The sequence below is a fragment of the Phoxinus phoxinus genome (genome assembly GCF_949152265.1).
Source record: "Phoxinus phoxinus genome assembly, chromosome: 14".
NCBI classification, from domain to species: domain Eukaryota; kingdom Metazoa; phylum Chordata; class Actinopteri; order Cypriniformes; family Leuciscidae; genus Phoxinus; species Phoxinus phoxinus.
Genome location: NC_136889.1, coordinates 11,009,088 through 11,031,549, shown reverse-complemented (window position 1 = coordinate 11,031,549; position 22,462 = coordinate 11,009,088). Strand labels below are relative to the sequence as shown.

Sequence of the window (22,462 nt, the reverse complement as noted above, 5' to 3'; positions counted from 1 at the left end):
TCACTGCTTCACTTTCAAAGACAGGCTTTAAAACAGTGGGAACGTTTGTTGAGTGGCCATCAGGTCTGTGAATCATGGAGGGATAAAGCGTGAAGGCTTCATCAAATGAAGTGATGAAGAGGTAATAAACACTGTGAGGACAGATACTGTAGCGCAACTGTAAGAACATGCCGCTAGCAACGCCAAGATCATGGGTTCAGTTGCGAGGGAATAACACCGTGAAATATACACCTTAAACTTCAGTTGCTTTGGAAAAAGTGTCTGCCGAATGAATACATATACATTTAATAAATGAAAGTATAAATAGGGAGAAAGAGAGAGCAGGTCAAATACATTCAAATCCAAAACAATTCAGTGGAGTATGTTTCAAATGTATTTGCATATTTTCTGTCAACCAACACAGATGTCTACCCTTCAAGAACTGGGATGTATATAGGCCTACCGTATGGGACGTAAAGCATGATCAGCAGTGCTGAGAAAACATTCTGGCAAAAACAGAGAGCAGACTCTGAAGGGAAACGTTTTTAACATTATTGATACCAGATTCAGTTGAGACAACGGCATTGCTGAGTCTACAGTCCACTTCTTTTGTTGGCTGGAATTAAACTATATTTAAAATTACGTTCCGGACAATGCTGTCTATACTTTGCAATAGTTTTAACCCCGGATTTAATTTCAAACAGAAATTACAAATTATGGCACCACAATTTTATATATATATATGTGGTGCCATAATGCGTAATTATGCGTAATAATGCATAATTATGTGGTGCCATAATGCGTATATATATATTTTTTTATGCGTTTAACTTCCAGACAAATATTTTTGCAGTGTACAATGATGGGTAAAATATTAGAAAAAGTGTGCTGCTATCATCCAACACAATTAAGATAAGTTGATCAATATTATAAAAGATAAATATTATACAATAGTTTCACATACTCAAACTTAAATACAAAATGTTACATATCCTTGTGTATTTTTATATAAGATGATTGAAAACAGCATCTATCCAATTACCGTAATGTGCAATAACAATGTAGTAATTATTATTTATTTTTTTAAATGCTGCCATTCAGTTTTAAGGTCTTCCGAAAGATATGTTTTTTAGGAAGTAAATTTTAAAGCAAACTATGCTATAGAAAATATTCCTCAAGCCAATTTTAAAAATGCAATAGGCCTTGTCATTCAAACGCTATTCTAATGAATTATTTAGCTCTATAACTACTGGCAAAGACATCATCATATTGAAGTATTCATCATGAAAACAATAACCGCACTTTAAGTGAGACACTTTACTATAAACATGTCTTTTAAAAACTGAAATGAAAATTAAAAGCCTGTAAAGAACCCCCATGATATAATGGAGGGTTCTGAAATCACAACATCGATCCCAACATCCGGTTCTATGAACACTGTGCCTTTGAGCGAGGCACTTAACCCCTTGCTGTACTAGTGAGACTCTGTAATTAGTGTACTGTAAGTTGTTATGGATGATAAACTCCTGCTAAATGACATGTAACTGCCTGCTAAATGACAAGCAATTAGACAAGCAGTAAGAAAAAGGTCATTTAAAGAAGTTGTAAGGGTGGCTTCAGACTGCACTGTAGTTAACACTGTTTACTCTGAAGCTCTCAGCCCTGTCCTCTACCTCTGAGGTATCATGAAGTCAACTCTGACAAAGTTTCCTGCATTTCTTCCACAAAGTGATGGTGGTTCAATGGTGAAATTCTTAATTAACTTAAAAGAGGCCTTAAGAGAGATATCTCAGCTTTTCAGTAGTCAAATGGCAGTGTCTTAGGGCCAGATTCAGATTCAGGGCATTGAAGGAATACATGCAAAATGGTTGTCAAGCAAAGTCTTGTGCAAAACGTTACAGCACAAAGAGAATTGCATTACTATACTTTGATATCCTAAATGAAAGTATTTCTTTAGAAAGACTAGTAAATTAGTTTAAATCAAAATGTCATGATTAAAATGTATAATTGGTAAAAACAACAGGACTACTCTGTACACACACACACACACACACACACACACACACACACACACACACACACACACACACACACACACATTATATAAATAAAGTAATTCCTACAATGGCAAAGCTGAATTTTCAGCAGACATTAAAGGGCACCTATTATGTCCCTTTTCACAAGATGTAAAATAAGTCTCTGATGTCCCCAGAGTGTGTATGTAAAATGTTAGCTCAAAATACACGACAGATAATTTTTTTATCTGACGAGATCCGTCTGGACGAAACGCCAATACGACACAAAATATTGTCCGTATACAGCTAAACGCGTCTGGGGCTGAGAAAAACCCACTGTTTTAGTGTGTATCCCTTTAAATGCAAATGAGCTGCTGCTGCCGGCCCAGAGGGCAGAGCCTCATGAGCTTGCGCTCTCTCAGGACAATCTCATCTCACGGAAAGATAATATCAGAACAGAAATTCTCAGTAGCGGTGTTCATTTCGACCCAAAGGCTATGTTTACAGGTGGCCGGCAAAGTACGTCACATTGCCCTGAATCTGAGAACTGGTTATTCTGAGACAGTGCTTATGATTTATGGGGATTTTTAAAAAAGCACTGGGTGCCCACTCATTATAGGGTGGTTGTGTACACACACTTTCAACACACATTTATGTTCAAACACCATGTAAAAGTGAATTTTGCATAATAGGTGCCCTTTAAGGCCCATTCAAACCAAAGACGATAATATTGATAACTACTATAACTATAAAGTTTTAAATAATTGATCCAATTCTATGAAAATAAGGAAGTCCACACCACATATATGCAACAATGACAGCAGAGTGAGAATAATGGTAGAATCACCACAGGCTCAGCTCCCTCTTACTTTCACTCGCTCCTACGAGTCTATATCCCTACCAGAAGCCTGCGATCGGTCAATGAGCGACGACTCGTGGTACCATCACAGAGAGCTACAAAATCACTCTCCAGAACATTCTCATTCACGGTTCCTTGCTGGTGGAATGACCTCCCTACCCTCGTCCGGAATGCAGAATCCCTGACCACATTCAAAAGACAACTGAAAACTCATCTCTTCCGTGAGCACTTGACATAAAAAAAAAAAAAAAACCTCTCTTTAACCCTCCCTCCCTTGTTTTTGGCTTATGCTACTCTGAGCAATGTCAGAACTTTGTATTCTGAGCACTTCTTGCGTTATTTTTGCCTCTTCATGACTCGCTTGCTGTAGTCCTCAGTTGTAAGTCGCTTTGGATAAAAGCGTCTGCTAAATGTAAATGTAAATGTAGAATCACTTTCAGCTGCTAAAAACAATGACAGCTCAGAATCCAGTTATCGTTGGTGGTGTGAACATTATTGTTATCTTTACAGTTATCGTTGTAGGTGTGAACAGGCCTTAACTCCAATTTAATTATTACATGATCCTTAAGTCATTCTGATATGGTGCGCAAGAAACTGTTGAAAACAGTCATGCTGCTTAATATGTTTTATATCATAAATGTCTCTTTTAATAATAAAAAAAAAAAATCCTTACTGAACCAAACTTTTAAACAGTATTGTACAATAGATTTTTCAAAAACGAGACAACAGAGGAGGCTTTTGCTTCAGTAAGCATTGACCTTCAGTTTGAGTTCATTGGTAGGCTGAATCCTGAAAATACCTGAGGGACATTTGGTGTCCCGCACACTTCTTACTTCTTTATCAGTAGAGATAAAGTGGACTGATGCCCTTTCCAGATCAGTCTTAGTGTTTTCCGGTTAAATGTTAGAGTCTTTCTGCCCTTTAGAAAGATCTCTACAAACTCCACATCTACATACTGAAAATATTTTCAGAAACAGGAGAACATGTTTGTCTCTAATTTATATAGATAAATTACTGTTTGCAAGCAAACACTCAGGAGATTTAAGTTTCTTTCAATTTCCCTCAGCACGGGGAGCTCATGAATAAAACCACCACAGAATATATAATGGGGCAAATGGGACCCAGTCGTGCCACTACTACATGTGAAAGGACATGTAAATAGCATCATTGCAATATTAATAAAATATGCCTTTTCATTTATGTTGGATGATTCTCCACTGTTAATGTTACTTAATAAAAAAATTCATGTAAGTTCACAATGTTAAAGTACTGGTGTGAGTGAGTGGAGGCGGGGCTAATTTGCATATTCACTGAACCGCGTATACTAAACGAGGCAAGGATGTATGTTACATTCAAGCTATTTTAAGGCACGAAGAATTATTTTTTAATGAAAAATAGTTTAAATATGTAATTTTGGTGATCAAAGGTGAGTTTTAAGGGGTAAAATCATTGACAACTTTTGATTAAAAAAATCTATTATATCTACAGACAGTGTATATCTTTATTCAGACAGTATTTAAGACAGCGTGTGTGATAAAGAGTGCCATTCCCCATTTAATTGTTCAGATATGCCACCACCAGATACATAGATTTAAGTAATGTATTGTACAGATCCATCAGGCTTGGATTGAATCTCATACTTGACTGCAAGTTTAACAGCTCCTGGGTTCAGGTCTGTGTTATGTTTCTGTCTGCGCATCAGTAATGTTATAAAACTGAGCAGACTCCACACCAGCCCGTCATGTTTGCCTTACGGCGCCAGGCACACTTACTCATACACCTGTCAGTACCTTGGGAAACACATTAGCGTGAGTGCGTGTGCGCCTGTTTGTGCTGAGTTGGCCTGACAGAGAGCAAAAATGCTGGAAATGATTGGAGTTGAGAGGGAGACAAAAAGGCAAACAGGCCATCTGCTGGTCGAGAGAGAGAGATGGAGAGACTGTGAGAAAGAAATCCTGAGAGAGAAAGATGGGGAGAGACAGTGAACGTGAGAGAGAAGGAGATTAAATAAAATAGAGGGATGCGGGTGGCTGGCAGGTTATCCGAAGCGTGTCAGAAACACTCTCGCCGAGTGTCTTTCATTTTCACCCTGCAAGCCGCAGTCAGGCTAGCTGTTGTGCTTCTGGTTGCCTTGTAGCTGTGCTTTTTTGAACTGAGTTGTCTAAATCAGTGATTTTCAACCGGTGGGTCACTTAAAAATGGGTCACAGGTCTGTAATACTTGGAGAAAGCTATCCTTTGGTATTCCCATTCATCTTGATGAGCGTGGGCGGCATGATAGGTGCACTTCTTTGGTTTTGTTACGAGTATACCCTGTTCTGTTGTTTTCATTGTGTTTTTGGTTCTAGGCTGTTTACACGGAAAGTTAAACTTTTTATGCGTTTTGGCTGTTCGTTTACACGACAACGGCGTTTTGGTGTGCCTGTAAATGCAAAGTTTTGAAAACGGGTTTCAAAGTGCACGTTTTTGAAAACGGTCTCCATGTAAACAACAAAACGCGAATCTCTGAAGACGATGACGTCATGCACATGCGTATTACGTACCCTGCATGTTTTTTTTTTTTGTTGCCTGGTCATTTTTGGCAACAACTTTGACCACTTGCAGTTAAACTTTAATTAAGATATGATGCCACAAACTTCACTAACTCTGGCTAATCCTGCAACTACTTATTGAATTTTAACAATGGTCATTTATAAACAAATACAAAAACACTTGGAAAGTCAATGACCTAACTGTCAAATAATATACTGGGACAAACTTCTGTTCCCCATAATAATAAAATAATGTAATTGCAATACTCATGTTGCCTTCAAAAAAAATCTTACGTGATCAAATGTCAAATTTTAGCTCCCATGAGAAAACCGCTAATAAATACTAAATTATGTTTTTTATGTTTATATAAATTATGTTTATATATATGTGTGTGTGTGTGTGTGTGTGTGTGTGTGTGTGTGTGTGTGTGTGTGTGTGTGTGTCTGTGTGTGTGTGTACAGTAGTTAACATTTGAAGGGTCATCAAAAAAGTTCATCAAAGTTGTACTAAGACAAGAACGGGTATTGTTCAAAATTCATGTACTTTGATGAAAGGTTTTGATCCACATCAAATGTTGACTACTGTATATACTGTATATATATATATGAAATTGCATACCTTGCTATAGACAGAGCTGTTTGTTTTGCTGAACTCAAAATCAGCCTCAATTTCTTGTTTTTCCAGTGAAGAGTTACTAGAAACTCTGTTAATTTAGTTTTATAGGAAGTGTAGAGTTAGTAAACTTTGAATCAGATTTGTTTCCAGGCCAAACATTAAAAATAACTGCAATCAAGTTTTGGCTCTGACATACAGAGAAAGATTTCCCAAAAATACTAAATGAAAGAGAAACTGACTGTCCTGAAATGTAGTTTTATCCTGAATATTTCAATTGAAAAATTGAGATTATGCAATACTATTTAAAAAAACTTAATTAGTCATTGGGTTGGCTGAATTTATCAGCTAATTTGGTCTTAAAGGGACGATCCACCTGATCTTGAAGGATGTTTCAACTTAGGTATTTTTGTCAATAAAATGAAAGCCAATGAGGTTCATTGAAAGTCAAGGTTTGTAATGACATGAGAGTGAAAAAAGATGAGAAATACAATTTTGACCAACCCATCTCTTTAAGGAAGCCCTGAATAACTAACTGTATATACCGTGTCTAACAGCTCAGCATAAAGCACTGGCGCAAAAAAGAAAAAAAAGATATCACAACAAACTAGGAGGACAATTGTCGACCATTGCTTTTATAGAACAAAGCTGTCATGTTGGGCATACAGCACTCAAAACCAGAACTGACAGCAGTATTCTGCAGCTGTGTGAACGTTCCCAGCGAGAGAACACAAAAGAGAGAGTGTTACCACACTTGAATTACTGCTTGAAAAACATGTATAACTGTAGGGAGTTTGCCTCTCCACTTCAGTCACATTCGGCCTCCAACATTCCTCCCAGCATGCTCCAGGCATCCAGTAGTGCACAGCACAAGGTCTTAGGGGAGCTCATTGTGTTGGTTATGTGGAGCTCCACTCCACAGACAGATTCATTAGCCAGTTCCTGGATATAAAAAAGGGCCGTCCTGCCACCGAAGCCCATTGCCAAATTTCCATTTTAATTGCAGATAGGGAAACAGAGAGACAGAAGGAGAGTAAGTGCGATCCTATTAAATGCTCTGGGGCAGAGAGGTCGGTCCACACGAACAACAAATTAATCATCTTCTTAATGCTCGGCAAAAGCCATGACTTCTCCCTTCCAAAACAAAAGGTGGAGTGTGTCCTTCACTCCCTCTCCCGCTATTAACAGTGAAGATGAATGCAATTTCAGAGTCTCAGACATGGGCGGCTCACAAGTGCGGAAGAAAAACAAGCATGAAACATTACACGGCCCAACATTTCAGAAACTGTTTGCTCCAAATCCAATATTGATTTTTTTTTTGGTTCGCTGTGAGAATGAAGCTATTGATTAAAAACACGAAGGGAGAGAAGAAACACAGCTGTCATTAGGAAATAAGAGAAACTCTTAATGGAGAGGCAGAGGCAGTTTAAGGAAGTACTGAAAGAAATTAAATTCACCGATGCAGAAAGTTATGGGTGCGAAACCAACTGCAGTCTAAACCTGCTTCAACATATGAATGCCCTGCGCCAGTTATGGAAGACGATACAAATTCAACCCAGGGCCGTGTCATCTGTGACGGAGACATCTGTTGTTGATGAACAACATAATTACTTACAGTCTAGGCAAAAATAAAGCTTTGCAAAACAACATATTTGAGCGCAGATTAAAGACTGTCAAGGAGCCTTTATCGCAGTTATGTGTAAAGTGCCTCTGTCTCTGGAAGATATATATTTACTCTTTATTTTCTTTCACTCTTTCTCTTTTAATCTCCCTTTAATCTTTTTCTATTTCACACTTCTGTGTTAGCTTAAATTACATATAAACGGATAAATATTAGGGATGCACAAATAAAAAATAAATAAATACAATTCAGGAAGATACAGAATAATAACTGATAAATGGGCATTATTACATTTCTACATACAGTATATACAGTATATAACTAAGTTTTTCAAGCAGTAATTCAGGTGCGGTAACACTCTCTCTTTTGTGTTCTCACGCTGGGAACGTATATATATACATTTGTGTTTGTGTATTTTTGAGTTTTAGTCATTTTAAATTGAAACAACATAAAGACACAAAGTGCAAATATCAAGACAACAACTACCCCAAGGTGCGAAATAGCCAATATTGGACGATACCAATACATTTTAAAAAGCTAAGTAATAGAGAATAGTGCTAGCAAAGCCAAAGTCATGGGTTTAGTTCTGAATGCAAAGTAAGTCCCTATGGATAAAAACATCTGCCAAATCCATAGAAGTAAATGCAGAATATTGTAGTGCTCCTGGATAATGTTACCGCCTTTAAGAATTTAAAGAATATTCTTAAAAATAAAACATTTTCTCCCAATTTGTATTTTTTAAACCTTTTGATCTTCAAAAAGGCAAAAGAGAAGCAATCAGGATTTGCAAAGACACTCTTGATGAGCAGTAGCATTTTGGATGAAAGCATTTTTCCTGACAGGCCCCTTCAGGGTTTTTGACCTAAGACTCTGAATCTCCTTGACAAAGGAGGGTTTAACTCTTAAGCATTACTAATCTCTAGGGCAGACTGGAATCACAGCCTCTTCCAACAGCAGTACGTCACTGAAAAATGAAGGTGTCAATTCAGGTCAGACCGATGAAAACGCGTGTGAACGCATTATGGAGTAGGCATATACATGTTGCGATAATTGCTGAAGCTTTTATCACGGTATACTGTACAGTATTATTGTGATATTGAAATAAGTTGCAAAAAAAAAGTGTTGTCATACTATAACAGGTTTAATAACTTTTTTTATTATATAAAAAAAACCTAAACATTAAAATACAATAAAGCAATACACAAAACATTTATAAAGTAATTTCCCCCAAAAAAAATATTAAAGTGCAAAAGAATTATAAAGAACAATATGTATCACTTTACAATAAGAATAAGTAAATTGCAGTCATTCAGGTTAACACTTTATTTTACAGTGTTACATATGTTACTTACTATAGTAATAACAGTCAATTATGCATAATTACTAACCCTAAACCTAACCCTATAATAAGTACATGCTGTAAATAATTGTTACTCAGTACTTAAATGTGTAATTGCATGGTAGCAAAGACAGCTTGTAATAAAGTTATTATTATTTAACTATTAAAATAATGCATAGACAGACTTTTTTAAGGGTTAGAAATTCAAATCACTTTCAATTTTAGCATTACTGGTCTGAAGGTTTAGTGGACTAATGATGCTTGAGATTGTATTTCTTGAGAACAATCGCAATTTCCCACTTTTCTGAGATCATGCAGGTTCAAGACCCATTTAGAGATTACATTATGTATTTTAGATATATAAATATTATATTATAGATATTATATATTATACATATTTTATTTCAGACAGACAGCATAATACATTTGGTGGGCAAGCTATCAACAAGACTATCAACTGAAGTTGTTTGAATACTAAATATTTACAACACAATGTTCCAGTTGTGCTTATAAATATACACATTACTTATCAATAAACATGAAAATCACAAAACTTAATGACCCAAAAACATTTTAAATAGAGTTTCACCTGAACATCACTTACTTATTCATCTTTTACCACATAAGTTAACAATGTGCATGTCGCTTATCTGCGCTGAATAAATATACTGTACTGTACATTAAATCCATTAACAGTGTGTGTCCACATAGTAATTACACACACTGACCAATCAGGCCTTCATGAGAGGACTATGATATCCACTCTTATCTTTTCTGGGCAGATAGAGCTCAGGTACAGTCAAAACAGAGTGATATTAAGACTAATGGATCGATTGATTGATAAAAGGTTTATGACCCCTGGACTACAAGATTATTGAACCAGCCCTATCGGCTAATGGCTCTTTCCCAGACTCTCTTTAACTAATATTGGCTAAAAACAGCCAATGAAACTTTGACTGCTATGTACAGTACTGATGGAGAAAGCTTGTCAGTAACCAAGATCAAACACTAATGAATTCTTTCCTGCATCAAAAACACAAGGTATGTCCAATTCAATTAATATCTGGGAACCAAATTCAAATGTGTTAATTTAGTGTGACTAAATAATTCAAATTAAAAAACGATTAAATTAAATATATTTTTCAAAAATTAGCTAGTAATGAATTAAAATAACTAATATTAATAACAAATACATATTTTGAAAAATAATAAACATGACAGTATCATTGACATGCAAGACAAGGTGACCATAGATGTCAAGGGACTTTTCTCAGCAAATATTAATGTGTGATTAACTACCGTAATTGATTAACTACCGTAATTGATTAACTACCGTAATTGGTATATCATGTAATAAATTCAGTTAAAATTATATTATTAAATAAAGATGACTGGGCAAAAGTCAATTAGCTCTTACGATTGAGTGGAAAACAATATTACTGGAAACTTAGCTTTGCAAAAGGACACAAATGACAAGAACACCGTTTCCTCATCATCAATGTTCGCAAATATCCGATCAACCTCTTCTTCTCCTTTTCATTTATTTGAAATACAATCTTCTGTCACCTTGTACAAGCATATGTTGACTTGATAACGTGCTGTGCCAGAGGGACAACAGAATGAGACACTATTTAGTTTCACCTGTCAGTCAAGAGAACATCTGGTTCGGATCTGGCTTGCGCAGCAGATAAATGTCTGTTTTACAGTAACATGCAGGATCAGCTGAACATGAGACAGGGCAAAGTCAAATATCTCTCAGAGCAGCAAAAGTGCTGAGTGGAAACAGGGACGGGAATGAAGTCAAAAAGCTGCTAATATGGATAATAGACTGTTATCTGTGTGTGCACTTTTCTAAGCATCGCCTTTCACCATCAATATTGGGCTTGACTGGGAAGAATCCAAATGGACGTGAAATGCCCTCCAAGGGCACTTTGACCTCAAGGGACGACAAACGACTAAGGTTAAGGTTCAGGTTAAGGACCAGTTAAGTAAGTTTTGTGTGTTTTGATTAAGTCTATTAAGAAATTGACATTTGTTAACCTAGAAATAAGGGTTAAGTGATGTAGTCAAGGATTAACTATAGGTCAAAAAGCACATTGAGTTGTTCAGCCTTTAAATTCAGTTCAGTTGACTGATGCCAGATTTGATCAAATAAATCAGAAGTGTGTGTTTCACTGTGGTCCGGAAAACAAACACACTGTTAAATATCGCAATGCCCAATTCCCACTGACTCCGGAACAGTAAAATCGCTACTTGTAAATGTGCGATGAACTGAAGCTCAACGTTGCGGTTGAGCTCTGGGGCAGAGGTAGGATTTATGAGCAGATCATAAAAACCATTCACAGATCATCGATCTACGAGGTGTTTTGGACAGAGATAAGAGGTGACAGAAACCAGCATCCTGACAAGACACTGATTAGAACCAAAGAGAAGAAACAAAACTCTGATTTTGGTTCTTCGAAGACGATGATTAGAACCATAGTGCCAAGTAGTATGTTGAGCTTGCTCGATGCACTGCATAGGACTAGCTTTGATTAAAGTGTCCAAAACCTGTGAAAGATGACTTAGAAAGACCAAACAAATGAACCTCCCCCTTTCTGAAATCATAGATTTTACCATACGGCTGCTTCAAAGTGAAATGTGCCATTTCTGTGCCTCTATCGATGCCAAGAGGAAATGCAAAAATAATGACCCAGGTTTCCCAAACATGCCTGCCACTCAGACAATGTGGAAGTCCCTCTTCAAAAACACTGCATTTTTTTTGGGCAGACTTTTTTGTTTGACATGTCAAACTGCTCAAACCAAACCAAAATCTAAAAAATATAACCAAAAAAAAAAAAAAAAAAAAAAAAAAAACGAAACAAAATCCAACAAACCAAACAAATAATTATCAAACAAAACAAAAAAAACAATAAATCAAACAAAAAAATGTAATAAAACATATGTACATCATCTCAAAAGAATGTGATATATATGGGATATGTATGTGTTTTGTGGTCAGCAATCTAGGAGTTCTCACTGTTCTGAATTAACCAAAGACTAAAGATCTGTCTGCAGGAAGGAAGAGAGAATCTGTGTAGAGAGCGTAAGCACTTCTGTCTCATGATGAGCAAGACATGACAGACAGAAATAGAGAGGATGTTTTTTTGCTCATGAGAGTTGGCACTGATGCCGCTGTGGATTTAAACAGCTGAGATTGTTTTGATAAGCGCAGTCCAGAGACAGACAGCTCACAGAACAGATGTTTGGGTCCCTACTCTGTGGACTCCCTGATCGCTCCTACCACTCTCAGCTTCCTAACATCAAGCACATTTGGCCACGGTGCAGGGTGTAACTGATGCCTAGCAGAGAAGAGAGAGATGCGCTACCTCATATTGAAGCAGCTTCAGAAGAAGGGTCATTCTATATACACAACAGTAAAGCTAATAGTTAAGAGTCTTCCCATATGAAAACTACAAAATAAGTTTACACCAAAATCTTACAACAACTAAACTTAATAAACCATTAGTTTTATTAAAAACAATTTATTTTTAAATGTGAAGAAAAAAAAAAAGAATCATAACAAATAAACTGAGCCTTAGTAATCTTAAGAAACTTTTTAAAAACGTAAACAAAGGTTGTGTACATAAAAAAAAAAAACTGTTCACACCTTGAATGTTTTAAGGTACGGTGGCTGAGAGAGCTCAACGCGCTGCAACTGAAGAAATGCGTTTGGAGCATTTTGCAGTGTGTTTCTGTATTTGGTTGCATTGTGAGTATTTGCAGCGCACTTCTGTATTTGGTTGCGTTTGGAACATTTTGCAGTGTGTTTCTGTATTAGGTTGCATTGTGAGTATTTGCAGCTTGTTTCTGTATTTTGTTGCGTTGTGAGTATTGGCAGCGAGTTTCTTTATTTGTTTGCGTTGTGAGTATTTGCAGCACGTTTCTGTATTTGCAGCGAGATTCTGTATTTATTTGCGTTGTGAGTATTTGCAGCGCGTTTCTTTATTTGGTTTCTTTGTGAGTATTTGCAGCGTGTTTCTGTATTTGGTTGTGTTGGGACTATTTGCAGCTTGTCTCTGTATTTGGTTGCGTTGTGAGTATTTGCATTGTGTTTCTGTATTTGGTTGTGTTGTGAGTATTTACAGCTTGTTTCTATATTTGGTTGCGTTGTGAGTATTTGCAGCGAGTTTCTGTATTTGGTTGCGTTGTGAGTATTTGCAGCGTGTTTCTGTATTTGGTTGCGTTGTGAGTATTTGCAGCGAATACCTGTATTTTGTTGCATTGTTAATATTTGCAGTAAACTGATGTGGATGTTTTCTTAATTTTCTTCTTAATTTATATCTTCTATATCTCGGTCACCTTATTAGAGCCTGTGAATGTGTACACGAGTTTGTGCATGTGTGTGAATACTAATCGTCTTTACCCAGTCAGACAGCTCATAAGTGTCATAAATAGTCTTTATCTTCACACCACCCACTGGAGGTAAATACAGCACATTAAAACATTACATATGAAATTGATTAATTTCTCCCAGCATTACAAAAACACTGAGCTGCTATCGATCAGTCCACATACAGAGCGAGATATGTTTTGGCGTAGTGCAGGTGCTCTGGGGTGCGCCTTCATCAGCTTTATTACATTGTATGGACATTATATGGATGGAAGATTTATGCTAATAGCTCACCTCTTTGTTTTATAATGCAGCAAGGTCATAGAGGCTGCTGCAATCAGATGTGACACAATAGCATATCTAAGGAATGGCAGCCAATGATTTGTATGCTTGTTATTTTTACGCATGTTGTTAGATCTTATAGTGGAACACTTCCATAAAATCTATCAATAATTTAACACTCTTGATTTAAGACTCAATCAAGCAGTTATCCACTACTGAGCTAAGGGGCTTATTTGTGATTTCCATTAAGCTAAATAGTAGAACTGTCCCCGACCAAATATTTCAGTCGACTAGTAGTTATTCATTTAAACCATTGTTCGACTAGTCATACGTTTATGGCAAAAGTAATGATTATGAATGTGTCGAAATGTGAAAAAACAGCAGTGCAAGCATTTTTATGATTTATTAATAAACCAATGTTTTTTCAGTGAGTGTCGACTGCAAAGAAGTTGATGAAACTGACTTGTCATCCTTACAGTATAGTGGATGTGCCTATAGAGAGAAAGGCACTTTACGTTAAATGTCATGCAGTAAGCAATGAACTAATTTAGCTTCCACACTCCACACAAACACTTGGATATGCGCCTAATAATAGCATACATTCATCTAGGTTAACATTAGAGCTGGCGGCCATATAAGAGACCAACATAAGGCTACTACTTTCTGGTTTTCAAATGATAAGCCTACATGTTTCTAGAAACGATCCCACACTTTATATTTCCTGCCCGACATAATTACCACACGGGCCAGCGGTGTTACTGGTCACGGTTTGGATTTTGTTTCTTGTTCCTGGTTCTTGTCTGTCATGTGATCCCCTGTTCTAGTCATGTGATCCTGCAATGTGTTCCCTTGTCTGTTGTGTCATGTTGTCATTGGTTCATTGTTTAAATGTTCACAGGCGTCCCTTGTCTAGTCGTTAGTCTTGTGTATTTAAGCCCTCATGTTTGCCCTGTGTCTTTGTCTAGTATTGTTTTGTGTAACGGAATGTTTGTCCAGGTTCTTGTTTCTTGTTCTGAGTTTCATGCCTTGGCCTTGGCCTTGGTTTACGTTTGATTACGTTTTGAAGTAAAGTTGCATTTGGGTTCTCAACCAGCTTGCCTCCAGTGGACTCATTCGGAACACTACTGATCTGTCCTTCACGGACTGGATGACTTCACTACTTCCTGTGGAGTTTTTTTTGCGACCAACTGACCAATTAAAACTCGGTTTCGAGCCGTTCACAACAGATGTTGTAAGCACCTGAAGAGTTCCGGAGGTAATAGTGAGGACACCTCAGTCAATGAAAGTTTCTCACACACTTTAGTCCAGATCTTGAGCACAGCAGGTCTAGCACACTTCTAGCACTCAGTATGTTCTTCCAGCAATTAGCAGTGTTCTGGTAGGATTCAAATTATATTGTAGCCATTAAAAAAAAAGTCTAGGAGGTTTGGGCGTATTTTGAAAGCACATCCAGATTTCCTTGCATATGTTCCCAGAGCTCTTTTCCAACACACACTACCTACACAATCGCACAAATCAGATGTATGAGCCGCTATGTAAAGAAGCTGTCAAATAAATAACAGACCGCCAAACATTTGTTTGACTTTTTTTTTTATACGAGGTCAGTGATTGCAGATGGCATTTAAAAGATTCTTGAAAAAGTCTGCGTCTTTGAGAACAAGTGAGAGAAGTTCTAACAGGGCCGATTAGAGGAAGAAATCCACCACATATCATCAAAATAAACTGAAACAATTCAGCTGGCATGCTATGAATATACAACTTCAATCACAGCCTGGTTAAATCAGGTAAAAAGAACATCTCTGAAAGTTAAGTAGACATCAAGTAATTACTCTTTTGAATTGGTGTGATGTGATCTTTTCATATCCCTTATAACACGAACCAAAGAAATTAAACATTGTGAAATGAAAGATAGTGTAAAATTGTCAAATGCTGTCTTTATCTCTGTGGAAAGTAGGCTACTTTGACAACAAACATTTCCATTCTAACTGCTACAGAATTGCTCAGGGCTAGTGAAAGCATCCATCCGCAGCCTGTGCTTACCAATCAACTTAGGCATGAAATGTGATGATGGCCCTGCTCTTTGGCCTTGCTGCTTAATGAGCGAATATTCACCCGTATATTATGCAATTATGCTAAATGGAGACTACACTGTTACACCAGATGTTGTTTAATCAACCTCTGAATGAGGAAATTGCTGCAAATTCATGATTTCCACTCTCTTCTATTAAAAACCAAACAAAACAACAGTAGAATGTAGAACGTATAGTGGGAAAATAGATAAACTCAAGTGATGCGACATCACATTGTGCAAGTTCTGAAGGGTTCAAAATATTTGGAGGCAATGCAGTGACAGAATTTTTTTTAATTTGAGACATGGTCTGGTAGGTACTGCACATGTACGAGAGACCCAAGTTTTAGCCCGACCGGGGTCATTTCCTGATCCTCAAACCACCTTCTCCACATTATCTACAGTCACTACACTGTCTTCTCTAAGACATACATACTATACATACATACATATAAATATATATATTTGTTTTTTGTATGATGAATACATTTACCATAGTAGCACACATTTGAGTGTCTGTGAGAGTGCAGCTTATTCGTGTGAAGTGAGAATTTCTTGTGTGCTTTTTTTGGTGTGTGAGGTTAATCTAGGGCAGCACGATTATCCGAAATTAAACCGAAATCGCAAAGTTTTAATCAAATAAGTATATGCTCAGACAGTTTCTTGGTGAAGCGTAGCACTGAGGTCAGAGCGGATCGATCGGTTCGCAGCAAATGCTGCTCCATCTCTGGAAGCGCTATGAATTCACTCATAATGTGCATTTGAAAAAGCAACACGCACCAAACATCTTTCCAAACTTGTAATGAGAAACATATACAAACCTATCCAACAAAAGAGAAGATTTAATGACATGCCTTTACTCAAAACTCAAATAATAAGGCAGAATGATATAATTTTATAGTATTCCATACCGTGATAAAGGCTATGTCGATTAGCATTGCATTATAAATATATTTTATTCTTATGAAATACCCGGAATGAGTCTCACTTGTGGACTTTCTGCGTGAAGGCGCTCTCTGGCTACAAGTATGAACGAAACAGACATTTCATTACATGTGTGTACTCCCTAATGCTCACTACACCCTATTTTGGGTAAAAATAGGAAAAATAATACAGGAGTTCTAAATCATTTCTAATGATTTTATAAGTAATGAAGCAGTATTTTCAAGTGCTCAACCAAACCAGTTGGATGTTTTTTGGATTGTGTTTAGTGATATTGGGCTATGTAAAGAAAAATGTGTGTGAATATACTATAATACATAATACAATCCATTCCATCTACTGTTTCACAAACATAGGTAAATGACTAAATGGAACGAATGGAACCCACCTCCACCTGGCCCTGCAGAAGCTCCTCCTCTTCCTCTGGAGCATCGAGTGTCACTATAACAGAGGCAAACGGACGGCTGGCCATCTGCTGGCGCTCTCGCATTAGTTGCTGTAGAAAGAAAAAACAACAGTGTTCAGTTGCATAACATTGTTACATAAACGTTATAAAAAAGCATTGTAATTTTACTTATATTCCCTGGGTTGCCCCCCGCAAGATAAACAGCCATCTTAGATAAAAATTTTGATTATAAATTATCCACTGAGGCAAAAGTTAGAAGAAACAAGTGTCACGACAGAGGTTTTCTCTGTGTATTCTTCTATTTGAGTCACTCGCAGCTGCATCTCTCACATCAGTAAGGGTCTGAATGTTCTTGTTCCAAACTGTGGAATGCATTATCACTTTCTCTAGTCTGTGCCAGGAGGACGGACATGAGACTGAGAGGACGTCAAGGTGAAGGGTGGCAGGGTGTCCGTGAGTTGATTCATCGGAGAATCACAGTGATGATTGTTAAAGTACGCCTGGCTATGCGTAAAAGTGTGTGTCATGGTCAAGAGACAAAGAAACTCACTAGTAGAGCATGGATGGTTTATGTTCCCTGACAAGTCCTTCATGAGGTGAGAAGGACAGTGTGGCATCTCTCGCCTGAGCTTGTAAATGGCCCATAAAACGCATAATTAACCTCCACATGTAGTAAACAATGCTTGTCTGGGACGAGTGATGTTGTATGTTTGTATGTATGAGACCAATAGTCTTAGTTTAAAATAACTACACATGCATGCATACTATAGAAGATATAAGAATGTTATATTGAATGACAACATTCAACAATAAAGATCATTTCAGAACATCAAGTCTGAAATCTGGGGAAGCATCTGCGGTAGCTTTTATATCACAGAAAAGAGCAAATGAAAACTGATATATGAGAGAAAATACTAGATACACTCAGAATTGCTTTTTATCACATGAACTCGCACACTCTTCATGCTGCGTGCACAATATCACACACAACCCCATTTCCACAAATGGTATAAACTGCAGTTCTTATGTGAGCTGCGAGTTTCTAAATGGGAATGACTTACATTATGTGTAGCAAAACACCAATAAAACGATATGAACACATACAAACAAAGCCAGAGATATTTAACCAATTCTGTATAAGTAGGAGACATTCTGAGGTAGGTGTGCTTTCAATGTCTCCCCATGTTTTTAAAAAAAAAATCATGAATGAGGGATATGATGACTACTGTAGTACCACCCTTACAGTAATTGAATGGAATTATTCTTGCCGGATTGCTTTGATTCCTTCCTGACAACAATACAAATTAAATAAGACATGTTTAATTGTAAGAATGAATGATGAAATAATGCTTAGTACAGAAAATGTCTTGATACTACACAGGATTTAATGGATAGTCAGTTTGGCCATTGTCAAAGAATAAACCTGCTGATAAAAATGTCATCTGAAGAGGTCTCTTCTGTGATAATGACTGGCTAACTATTATTATGCAGATAATTACACAGATACTTAGCAAATAAATAAATGGACATGACATATTGATTTGGTTCGAAATTATTTCATTATGTGAGATGAAAGAGACTGTGGAATGATATGAAAGATTTAAAACAGTAAAGTACAGTTTGTTGGTTATTACACAAATTATGCAGCATGTCACGACTGACCTATCAAAATCAAGTATTAGGGAGCCAGATAATACACAATGCTATTTTTCAACCGCAACTGATTGAGAACACAAATATGTTTTCCTTTCCTCAAACTCATTACACCTAAACGACAGTTTACACCTTTTAGCAACTGATAAACACCAGGATATCACACATCTCTGAAGCAAATACACTATAAATATGGATTTGCAACCCTAAAGTAAAAAATACAGTACATTAGGCTACAGTACAATACACTTTAGGAGTAATTCATTAGCAGTTGAGTTTATTATTATTTTATATTAATATCACATGAAGGATGTTCGCTTAAAGGAAGTTCATTACCTTGAGGCTGGTTTACTTAATCAATAACATCTCCCCTGGGTTCATCTTGATTTATGTTTTCTGAGGTTCATGGAATAACTCAAACCTTTATTCAACCAATTACCCAATAATACACACATGCAGTCTTCAATGCATTCAGAGGGGATAAATACACAACATAATGATATAACCACATCCCAATCATACAGTATATACATTAAAAACAGATGTAAACTATTATCAAACATATCTTATACTGTTTGCAGACATATATTCAGTCTGTGTATTGGTGGTGGGGATTTGTCAGTGACTTTCTCTGCGAGGTACATCTGTAAATGACTACGTGGCAACAATTGACTGTCTTTATGAATGCGTCACGTGAGGATTCTGTTTAGTTTGTACTTCTGAGGGTACGTTTAAAGGACAACGATGAACTAAAACAAAAAAAGTTTTTTATGTGTGTAATAAAAGGCATCCGTTATCAATTGCCTGTATGGATGCAAGACAGAACAAAAGCATACACACCTTTGAATAGGCCATTTCTGAACACAAATGGATAGAATGGGTACCACAGAGACCCTCAGCTTAGGTGACAATAGCAACCAGGCATAGATCTGTAGTGCATCCGTTGTAAACATCCACAATGTCTTTCTCCAGAATGATGCACAATAACTCCGGCCGATAAGAGAATGTAATTTCCGACTCATTCCAGCACAGTTGTAACAGAAAACCCTGTTTACATTTCAAGCACAGGCAGAAAATGAAGCTCTTTTGTCACCATAAAAACAAGGAGTCTTACAAAAACAGGACACACTCTGTTTTTATTTAATAGCATCCGAAGGACCAAGCTGCTTTGCTCCTAAACAAGCATAATTGTGGTCTGTTTCCTCAAGCGTTTTTGTAAACTGGCAGAAAACAGACTAAAATCTCATACAGACCATTTGACAGACTAATTGCATAATAGCTTCACAATATATCATTTCTATCCTATTGCCAACAGCTGAATCACTATGCTGGATTAAAGTCTTGCACTTCAGCCATTTTATAAAAAAAAACAGGACATTTCATTGGCTCAAAATGTATCTGTGCAAATGTCAGGCTGTGACATTAATTTCTACATTCTTTATTTCTGTATGATTTTTTTAATTGAATTTTTTTAATTAGTTTTATAAGAACAAAAAAAAAAAAAGCAAGCCAGGCAACATTAAAAATTACATAAAGTGCCTAAATTAAGTACAAAGGAGAAAGATAAATCACATAAAGAGGGGGATCAAAATCAGCACAAAAATCGTATAGTAAATCTTTAAAATCTTTAAGCTCTGCTATAATGTGAGGAAGGGACCCCAGATCTGAGACACCCCTCGCTGCAGCCTGTAGCACGATGACGTAGTTGGATGGTCCAATATGTAGTGGATGGAGGTGTGTTTTGGTGACGTCATAGACGCATGCGCAGTAACGATCTCTGGGTTATAATCGTATATGGTTATAATTCGCCTGCGCTGGTAAAGGTGCCATGTTTGCTCAATATTGTATTGAGATGATGTTCTAATCTAACCTGTGTAGTAGTAGTACAGTTAAATAGTAATAAGTAATTGTTGATGAATAAGTAATTATTTACATAAATGGGATGCTTAAGTTATCCGAGTTTCTCTCTACATACAAAATAGTTAATTTTACAACATTTTAAATCACATGATTTTAAACCTAAATTTGATAGATTAATAGCATGTCCTCACTGCAAGTATTTTTTTTAAATGCGTGTATATAGAACATTTTAAAATAAAGTCATTTTATTTTATTCAGGTCATATTTGCTGTTGAGTGGAAGCAAAAATGAGTCAATAATCTAATTGTCTCTGTAATTTTAAAGGTACAATACAATAAGGTCTGTAAACATCTTACAATACCAGTACACATCCAAGGAAAAATGCAAAAATAATAACAGCATCAAGAAAATAAATCTTGTCAGATGTCAAAAAAAAAGTGCTTAAAGGATTAGTTCACTTTTAAAATGAAAATTCTGTCATCATATACTCACCCTTAAGTTGTTTCAAACCTGTATGAATTTCTTTCCTCTGCTGAACACAAAGGAAGATATTTAGAAGAATGTCAGTAACCAAACAGTTTTTGGTTCCCAATGACTGCCATAGTATATTTTTTTCCTACTATGGCAGTCATTGGGAACCAAAAACTGTTTGGTTACCGATATTCTTCTAAATATCTTCCTTTGTGTTCAGCAGAGGAAAGAAATTCATACAGGTTTGAAACAACTTAAGGGTGAGTATATGATGACAGAATTTTCATTTTAAAAGTGAACTAATCCTTTAATGATATTTTGATATTTAGCCTAACGTTACTGTAACAGTGCCATTAGCTAACTTAGATCTAATGTAACGTTAGTGACACTATTATATGAATAGGGTGGTAACTACTATTGCAGTTGTTTACAGGCTCCATGTATCCCCTGTAGCTAATGTTAGTATTGTTGCCTCGAACGCGCTCTGTCGTCCCAGTAACACTTGAGCGGAGCTAGAGGTCACGTATAGTCACGTTGGTTTTGTTGACAGAATAAACAATGGCGCGTCTCAGGTGCTGCGGTTATCACTCCGCCCAAGTAGCAGTGCTTCGCCTTCAGAGAATATAGTTACCAGTATTTATACGGTTAAAATATGTCTGTCTCATGTGACTTTGTTTTTTGTACACTCTGTGACTATACAAATCACAACATGTAAATAGGAAAATGTTTGCGTTATTTTGTCACTTATTTGGATTAGTATGCTAGCTGCAACCATTTACATCCAGTCTTTGTGCTAAGCTAGGCTAGCGGTGGGTGCGTCAAACAGACTTATAGCACGCACGGAGATGAAAAAGGTATGTATGGACTTATCTAACTCTGAGGGATAAGGTGAATAGGCTAAAGTCCAAAAAAGTCGGAGTGTTCCTTTAAGTAAATAAGGACAGAATTTTCATTTTTGGGTGAACTTATCTTTTAAGGAGATGCGGCAGAATGTTTACTATTAGGCTACTGCCAATTTAAGACCGGCACGCATCTAATATACCCGCATATGACACGGACTCGATTTTCTCTCAAATGTTTGACTTTAAACATAACCACTTTCACTTTAGACATAACCAACTGTGTTTATGTAAACCTTGTGTGTACTTGACAGTATTAACCCAATAAGACTCGAAAGATAACTTCAGTAACCAGGCTCTGTTTGACAGGCGTACATGTGTTGTACGCGCTCAGAAAAGCGCATGTTAGAACAGCGCATCAGCACGCAAATTAAATGTTTTACCAGCAAACCTTTAAAGCACATGCAAATAATGAACTTTTGCGAATTGCAGTATATGTGATGTGAATATACGTCGCATTGTACAGTATGTTGGGACGGAGGCGCCAGAACTGCAACTGATAGAATACACTAGCACGATACTATGATATTTCTTCAAAAGCAGATCGTGGAGA

At 36.8% G+C, this 22,462-nt stretch overlaps 1 protein-coding gene across 2 annotated transcripts in view; it reads right to left on the bottom strand.

Annotated features, from left to right (window-relative positions):
- atrnl1a (attractin-like 1a) overlaps positions 1 to 22,462 on the bottom strand; it is a 217,906-nt gene that overhangs the window by 20,699 nt on the left and 174,745 nt on the right. For both annotated transcript variants that reach the window (XM_079635196.1, XM_079635195.1), the window contains one exon: positions 17,009 to 17,116. In XM_079635196.1, coding sequence (XP_079491322.1) covers positions 17,009 to 17,116 — 108 coding nt within the window. The remainder of the gene's footprint in view (positions 1 to 17,008; positions 17,117 to 22,462) is intronic.